Source organism: Hetaerina americana, unplaced genomic scaffold, assembly GCF_022747635.1.
Source record: "Hetaerina americana unplaced genomic scaffold, ioHetAmer1.1.p SCAF_8, whole genome shotgun sequence".
NCBI classification, from domain to species: domain Eukaryota; kingdom Metazoa; phylum Arthropoda; class Insecta; order Odonata; family Calopterygidae; genus Hetaerina; species Hetaerina americana.
In genome coordinates, this window is record NW_027287427.1 from 84352663 (window position 1) to 84362035 (window position 9373).

Below are 9373 nucleotides of genomic sequence, written 5' to 3' on the forward strand. Positions count from 1 at the left end.
AATGAGAGGTCAGAAAGAGATGATGCCAGTTCAATAATAACTGAGAAACCCTCGATGTCTCACCGAGTGATCATATCACTAAACATTTGAGAGATTAAGAGTGAAGCAGACAGATTTAAGATGCCATTTTTCCCACGAACGATAAGGGATCAGAACAAAATAACGTTTGTCCGACCGCTCTAGGAGGGAGATATGTTTTGGATCAAGGGTGTGTAATCACCCCCTGCCACACTCACCCTAGAGGGGGCTCGCAGGGTACTAAAAAAATTATCGAGGGCTGAGTTGACGTCTCCAATTCATAATTGCATTCATTACCATTGATCATGGAAAGGGAGACACTAGGACATTCTGATGCCGACGAAACGAAGTGAAGTCATCATAGACGGGAGAGGGGCCGTAGGAGAAGAGCAGGTGGGCTAGTGCAACTCATGTCAAATCCTTGCCCCACTCCATACCACCAATGAAAACAGACGTCAGTAGTCGATTACATCCGAGAAGTTACAGGTGTCACTTCGTGAGACCGGCTCAATAAAGATCACTCGGTGTTTCCACAATTCCAACCAATCCAAAACCTAGGTTTCAACTTGCAAATTCATCTTCAAGTGACAAGTTTAGGCGTTATTTGTTTTAGCGAGAGAGAGGGAGGCTGGCTTAAGGAGGCAATATCGGAAGGGGGTTTGCAGAGTAATATTTTAGTACCCTGCAAGCCACCGCTATGGTGTGTAGCAGGGGGTGATAACACACCAGACTAATTTTGACCCGAAAATGACCCCTACCGCGGTCGGACAATGTTATTCTGATCCCTTAACGTTCGTGGAAAAAATGACACCTTAAATCTATCTGTTCTACACTTAATCTCTCCAATTTTAATGACATCATCTCTCCTACCGCGGTATGCAAGGGTAATTTTGCAATTTCAAAAAATGGATTTTAACACCTCATCCATAAGTTATTAGTTTTTGAACAGCCCCAGATTTTTAATAACTTGTGAAACGTCTATATCATCGAAGACGGAAGTTCCACTAATTAATATTTATACTCTCAATGACAATCAGGAAATATGCAGGAAACTATTGGCCGACGCAAAAAAGTTAATAAGGACAAAGAGTACGAGAGCAGCAATGATCACTTTTTGGAAAATACAGTATTTCATTTATTTAATTCTTATTCGCAATCAACCCCTGCCACACACCTTGCGGTGGCTTTCAGAGTACCACGTAGAATGGAATGGTTTCCCAGGAAGCTCGGGTACCCGAAAACACAGCTCGGGTGAAACTGAGGGTGCTCGAAATGTTACCCGGGATTGAACCCAAGGCCTCCGGTTAGTGACCAAGGGCTCTCCTCACGGTCCTACCACGTCCCTGAGTCTTTATCTAAAGCAGAAAAATAACAGGACGAAAAATCTGACTTAAAATAATTTTTATGTTCAAAGCTTACGGCTGAAATTGTGATGATGCGAATTTGCGATCAGAAACCATCTTAAACTAACAAGGATAAATATTCGGGCGCATTTTTTGAATCATTCTCGCAAAGGGCATGTCCAAAAATACCGTGTGAATGGAAAAATGAGGGGATGTTGCAAAATTTGGTACGCTTAGATGGGCTGGGTCCCATCACTAATTCCCAAATACAAGAAAGGATGTAAGATTTATTTTGCAAAGTTATAAAGTCTCCTCTCATTCACTATATTCACCAGTCCACTTCTGATGGTGATCAATGGCTTAAACTAACCCTGAAATTCCTGCAAAATGCACTATTAAATTCAAAATCGGTGAAAATGTCACGCGCAAACGGCAAATGCACATGGACGAGGCCCATGCATGGGGCCGCAGGTCCCATTTCAGGATAGTCAGAATATATCGCGTTTGGCTTGAAGCCCTTCAACTACTTACATAGAGTTTACAAATGGTAATACGTACGCAATGAACACGAAAGGAACTGGACATGAACTGCATTGTCTACTTTTTCCTCACCCATACAAGAACTAAGGAGAGGGCATAAAGGACAAATAAAATCCCACCAATGAGATGCGCGCATCGACGAATTCTCACATCGTAAAATAAGATTTGTTACGGAGAACAAATTCCCAACATAAATATATATTTTTTCAGCGACATTCTCCCTATCTCGTTCATATACGGGCCCCAGACATTCTTCAATGAAGCAAAAACAAAATTCATTTCACCGCACTAATGCCGGAAAGGGTTATTTAAAGTAGGCTACAATCTAAACAAACGGTCAAAATTGACGATACCGACCAGAAAATGTTAATTTATAAGCATGATAAATGAAAAATAGCAAAATTTATAAACAATTATGTACCACAAAGTTAAAAAATTAATCCTATCGCAATAAGGGCAAAGAGATGGCGCGATTAAAAATATAAAAACTATTAGTTGAAAAATGGGGCAATTATAATTAATAGAAAAGGACGACTTACCTCCAGCAACCAATCTGCGACAACCTTCCGATTCTCCGGGGTCACCTCCTTCTGCACGCAATTGAAGTAGCTGGTTGGTGAAGGTACATTCCTTTCCTCCGCTTTCAGTAAGTTTTGGAAAACCCTTTCGTCGTTGACCAGATGAGGATCTTCGTAGGCCCGGCATTCGCAACCTCTTTCGGGCTCATAGCACATTAAATCCATCTTCGACGAGACCAGAATAGACCAAGAAAGGATATGAGGGAAATGAATAACTTATCAGAGTGACATAAATGTTTACAGTCTTCGACGCAGGAGTCTCAGAGTGAGAGCAATCTTCCTCCTCGATCGAAGCCCTTTGCATCCGAAAGCCGAGTGCGTCCTCTCCCTCGGTGAGGGCAAGATACCGGTCGTCGGCGAAGCACAGAGCGGAATCCGCAGCCGGTTCGGCGGCCGAAGACCGCCGTTCGGTCGGAAGGCTGGACGTAGAGGAGTAGACGCTAAGACGAGCAGCCCCTGCTATTCCGGGCAGCTCAGGGAAGATTCCGATGGTCTTCCCGGGACCGAAGGTTTTTCCTTCCCGGCAAAACCTTCCCCTCATCCGCCGGCTTCGCAGAGACCGCCCTGCGGCCCCAATGCGGCCGAGGTCGTGTGCTCTCCCTGTACCAGGCGCGACCGACTATCGGAACTAGGGATTACGACGGCACCGAAGGGATCAACACGAATACACTACAAATCCGCGAGCGAAAACTTGAAAAAAAACAGGAATGTCTCCGTCAGGGCATACGTATCGATTCCTCGCTTGCAACAGGTCCCTTACAATGCTTCTCACCGGCGCCGAAATATGAATAAACAAAAAATAATGTGACTTAGATCGGTCACCACACCGCTGTTTCCGATTCGGAATATCACAGGACGGGAAATAATGGAAGGAGTACTTGTTGGCGAGAGTGCTTCGAGGGGCGGTCGGATTCGGACGGGTTGCGAGTGGTGACCGAGGGGAGGGGGAAAAGACTTCACACTCCGGGTTGCTTAGTGTGTGCTCAACTGAAACTTTCCCTGGCGGACAACCAGGCCAGAATGCTATGTCTGCCGCTGGCTGTCTCTCCTCCGTCTGCCATCCCTCCCCTCCGCGGAAATCATCTCCCCTCCCGGCAGGCCGACCGACTAGCAGCGCTCCATCCTCGGCGTAACACCTAACACTCTCCCAACTTCCCCTTCCGTTGCTGCGGCAGCTTTCCCCTCCCGAGTTCACCCAAGGGCTGCTGCTGTTAGGGACAGCGTAGTGGAGCTAGATTTGTAAATTGTTCATTAAAATTTTGAATGCTCTCACTAATTTAAGATACGCAAAAGGTTTAATTTCAGAATACAAATTTGTATTTTGATTATAATTAAAATGATCATGGTGCATCCACAGTCATTCAGAAAGTGTAGACTCGATCAAATACTTAGACGTTACCCTCACTCACGTCTTCTCTTGGGTGATACATATACGGGGATTATGTGGCAGGGGGCCAACTAATTTTTACCCGAAAATGACCCTACCGCGGTCGGACAATGCTATTTTGAACCCTTTTCGTTCGTGGGAAAAATTACATTTACATCAATCTGTTCAACACTTAATCACTCTAACTTTATTGACATCTCGCCTACCTTAGTACGATGGGGGTGATAATATATTTTCAACATTACTGCTTAAAAGAGATGTCCTTCCAATTTATGCAAGATTTTCAATCTGTAATTTAACCTTCGCTGCACGAGTGATTCCCTGCCTCGCTGCTCTAATATTTTGGATACGCTACTAAGTTTATCAGGACAACGTTTTACAAATCTAGCTCCTCTACGCTGCACGCGATCCAATTCGGCAAAAAATCCAATTTCGTGAGGATCCCATATTTTTGCAGCATATTGTAAATGAGGGATAACCAGCGAAATATGACAGTTATCTTTAACCTTTTCATCACATACACCCAATAATCATCTAATAAATCCTAATTTTTTGTTAGCTTGTCCACATATTCCCCATATGTGTTTCACCCAGGATAGATCATGAGTGAGGGTAACCCCTAGGTATTTAATTGAGTCTACACATTTCATTTCAATGCAGTAAGCGTTCGGGAGGGAATTACTCTTTTTCCAAAACATTATGGCTATGCACTTTTTAAGTTTGATTCTAATTGCGCAGTTTCATACCAGCGTTGTAAAGCAGTAAGGTCATCTGATAAAGCCTCTGTCTTCAGGATCACGGATATTACGGTAAATGGCATCATCGGCAAATAAACATATCTTACTAGTGACTACGGAGTCAATGTCGTTAACGTAAATTAGGAATTAAAGAGCTCCGATAACACTTCCCTGGGGAACACCTGAAGTAACTACTACTTTGAGCTAATTCCATCTATGATTACTCTTTGTACTCGACCATTAAAAAAGTCTTTAATCCAACCCCGGATATTTTTATTTATGATATATGCTTCTAGCTTTGCAAGTAGTTAACTATGAGGTATTTTGTCGAAGGTGTAAGGCAAGGTCCATTATTACCGGTGCTGTTCAACGTATGTGTGGAGAAAATGATCTACATCTACATCTACATAATACCCCGCAAGCCGCCGCAAGGGCGTGTGGCGGGGGGTGTTAGGTCACCAACCGTAAAAAAGAAAAATACCACATGCAAAAAAAAAACAACACGGAAAATTACACCCTCAGCAGCGCACACACTCATGCAAAAATCCCTTCATCCAATACTCATGCAAACACATATACCGCAAAACAACTAAAAAACTGCACCCCATTATGCAGCACGAAAGACATCCTACAACACGGAAGCCAGGACACAACAAGCAAGAATGCGAAACATCACTACCACATGAAAATGCACCACAAAACACTCAACCCCCCAAAGAGACAGTAAAAGGAAGGGAATTCGACCCAGCGTTGCAGGTAGCAGGAATTTCCCCCCGCCGGGAGGGAAGAGGGACTGAAAGGGAAACTTAAAAACAGATTAACAGAACACGAATGATGTCATGCGGAAAGAATAGGTTATTATAACAAAACACATAAGGTTAGTGGAGGAGCATGCATTTAAGTAGAACTAATTATTTTTTAGACACTGAGGGTGGCAAGTGGAATTTTTACTATCTATAATCCTACAGTTGCTATCCCGTATTGTCCGTGGAAAGAAGGAGTCCTTGAGTCGGCTAGTCCTGGCATCTATTTCCCGAATTTTATATGCATGATCCAAGCGACCAATGTATGTAGGAGTACGAATAATCTGCGAGACCTCGGTGCTGAAACATGCGGATCTGAATTTATTTGATAATTTCAGTCTTGCATTGATTCGTCTCTCTTCTAATGATTCCCACCCCAAATCCATGAGCATTTCGGTGACGCTTTGCGTTTTATCGTAGGAATTTTTTACAAAACGGGCTGCCCGGCGTTGAACCTTCTCAATTTCCCGAATGAGACCTTTTTCACTCGGGTCCCACACGCTGCATGCGTATTCTAAATGAGGCCTTACAAGAGCGTGGTAACAACGTTCCTTGACCTTTGAGTCACTTTTGCCGACAATGCGTCTAATGAATCCCAATTTTTTATATGCTTGACCGCAGACTTTACGTATGTGAGTCCCCCGTTAAGTCTTTTGTGAATGTGACACCTAGGTATTTCACCGTATCAACTACTGCTAGGTCACCTCCAGCTAATTTGTAAGCAAATCCCGTTGATCTTTTAAAGAAATTTACCACTGAACATTTATTATAATTTAGAGTCAATCCCCAGTTAGAACACCATTTAGTAATGCAATCTAAATCCTGCTCTAGAATAAAACGATCCTCATCCCCAGATATCTCCCGATAGATCACCGTGTCATCCGCGAACATCCTAATTTTACTTTTCACTTCGCGGTTCAAATCGTTAACAAAAATCAAGAAAAACAACGGCCCGATCACACTTCCCTGAGGTACCCCCGACGTGACTCGAACGCTGTCGGAACTAGCGCCATCAAGGACTACCCTCTGTTCCCGCTCCGAAAGAAAATCTTTAACCCAACTTATGGCGCCCTTATTTATACCCGCGACCTTTAATTTATGAATGAGTTTACCATGTGGGACCTTATCAAATGCCTTTTGAAAATCTAAGAAGATGGCATCCACTTGCCTACCTCTCTCACCCGATAAAAGTAAATCATGTGTAAATAATCCTAATTGGGTTTCGCAGGAGCGAGTTTTCCTGAATCCGTGTTGATTGTCACTTAAAAAGTTAATATTGTCAAGGTGTCTCATTATTGAACTGACAATTATGTGCTCTAAGATTTTGCAACAGATAGAAGTGAGAGATATACTACCTTGATCAAAAAGTTCCCGGAATAACCACCGTGTGGCGCTCCCATCGTTCCGATTTGAGTTCTGTTTTTTTTGTTAAATTGGTACATCTGTTGTTGATATTCCCTTTAAATCTTAGTGTCATAACTTGACATTTTCAAAAGTTACGTAGCCAAGAGTACATCTATCTCTGTGTGTGTTGGCGATTTTTTACAATTGCAGAAATGGATTTAAATTTGCAACAACGAACTTGTATTAAATTTTGCGTAAAAAACGGATTTAGTGGCGCACGGACGTTGGAAATGTTGGAAAAGTGTTTCGGCAACGATTCTCTAAAAAAAACGGTCGTTTACCAGTGGCACGAGCGGTTCAGAAGTGGTCGTGAGTCAATCGAAGATGATGAACGCAGTGGCAGACCATCGACATCGAAAGTCGGTGAAAAAATTGATAAAGTAAAAGAAATGTTGGTCAATAACCGCAAATTAACCATCAGAGAAATAGCGGAGGACTTGAACATTGCCTATGGATCCGCCCAAGACATTGTGGTTAATGATTTGGGTTTCCGTCGTGTAGCAGCAAAGTTGGTGCCAAAAGACCTCAATTTCATGCAAAAAAGAGACCGTGTTGACGTCGCAAAAGACATGATTTGCGAGGCTGAATCCGATCCCACATTCATCAAAAGGATCATTACTGGAGACGAGACGTGGGTTTATGAGTACGACACGCAATCCAGACATCAGGCAAGTGAATGGCGTTCACCAAATGAGCCGAGACCAAAAAAACCACGTCGTTTTCAGTCAAAAAAGAAGGCAATGCTGACGGTTTTCATGGATTACAACGGTGTAGTGTATCATGAATTTTTGCCAGGAGGCCAGACAGTAAACAAAGAGTATTATTTGGGCGTTATGAGACGTTTGCGTGAAGCAATTCGCCGAAAGAGACCAGAAATGTGGGCAGAAAACTCGTGGATTTTGCACCATGATAACGCACCGTCGCACAGTGCTATCATTATTCGTAATTTTTTGACGAAAAATGCAACAAATACCATCCAACAGCCACCGAATTCACCTGATTTGGCTCCCTGTGACTTCTTTCTGTTCAATCGAGTTAAAAAACCATTACGGGGAACGCGTTTTAGCAGCCGAGAGGAAGTAATGGAAAAATCGCAGGAAGCACTGATGGACATACCGAAAACCGAATATAAAAAATGTTTCGAGGATTGGATCAAGCGCTGGCATAAGTGTGTTGCAGTCGATGGGGATTACTTTGAAGGGGACAATATAGATTTAGATGAATAAACTTGTATTTTTAATTTTCTGAATAAATTCCGGGAAATTTTTGATCAAGGTAGTAGGTCTGTAATTACTGGGATCCTCCCTGTCACCACCTTTAAAAATAGGCGTTATTTGCGCGGTTTTCCAAATCTTGGGTACTTTGCACTCTGTGAGGGATTTGTTAAATATAAATTCAAGGTACGGGGCAATGTTTGGAGCTAAATGTTTTATCACCCTAGCTGGTATATTTTCGGGACCCCGGGATTTGTTGGGTTTAATCTCGTTAAGCAATTTTAGAATTCCTTGTTGGTCCACTGTTATTTTTTCCATGGGTGGAGTATGCATTGTTTCTTGGAGATATGCGGTGGCAACATCATTCGAGAAAACGCTTTGGAAGAATGAATTTAGGATGTTAGCTTTACCCTCACTGTCTGTATGAATTATATTGCTACAATCCCTTAAGCAAGCCACGGTTTGTTTACTCCCATTTACTTCCCTAACATATGACCAGAAAGCTTTGGGGTCAGTGTCCAAGTGCTCGCAAAGTACTTTGCGTTTAAAGTCCAGTAAAGCGCTACGTAATTGTGTTTTGGTTTCAATTTTGGAGGATCTATATGTGTCCCATAATTGTTTATTCTCAGGGGATGATGTGTTCACGCCTGCCCTCTTTACCCTAGAGTGTAGCATTCTCTGCTTTCGAAGGGCTTTTCTAACGTCTTTATTGTACCACCTGGGGTCGCGATTTGCTTTAACGTATTTTATAGGTATGAAATCTACGATTCCTTTTTGCATGATATTGACAAATTCTGTCCAAGTTTCTTCCACGTTGACATGACTTAAGCGGGTTTTGAACTCGGGTAGTGAAGAGTTTAATTGATTGGCAAAGGATTCAAAGTCTGCTTTATGGTAATTATAAATTTTTCTTTTTGGTTTAATGATCTTTTTAATTTCTATGTCCAAGTGGACATTAATTGCTTTATGGTCACTCAAGCCCTCATCAGTTGATACACTAATAATACGTTCAGGCGTGTTTGTTAGAAATAGATCCAATATGTTCTTTCCACGGGTGGGCATGCGTACTGCTTGATGGAGGGAGTTTCTTTGAACCAATTTTATCATGGAATTGCAAGATTCGCGATCGCGGGTCCCAGATTTAACGATATTGTTGTCCCAATCTATACCAGGGAGATTAAAGTCGCCACCAATTATGTTTATGCTGTTATTATATTTACGTGTAAAATTGTAAATTTGATCGTTGAGGGTGTGAAGTGTTTTCAAATCTGAGTCTGGAGGTCTGTAGAAAGAGCATAAATTTATGTTGGGTTGATTGGTCCGTATTAAGGTGCACCAAACACTTTCTA

The 9373-nt window shown here is 42.4% G+C and overlaps 1 protein-coding gene across 1 annotated transcript in view; it reads right to left on the bottom strand.

Annotated features, from left to right (window-relative positions):
• CycD (cyclin D) overlaps positions 1 to 3441 on the bottom strand; it is a 61931-nt gene extending 58490 nt beyond the window's left edge. The window contains exon 1 of the mRNA XM_071596912.1: positions 2441 to 3441. Within this exon, the coding sequence (XP_071453013.1) occupies positions 2441 to 2644 (204 nt within the window). The 5' untranslated portion in view covers positions 2645 to 3441. The remainder of the gene's footprint in view (positions 1 to 2440) is intronic.
• Positions 3442 to 9373: the final 5932 nt, after the last annotated feature.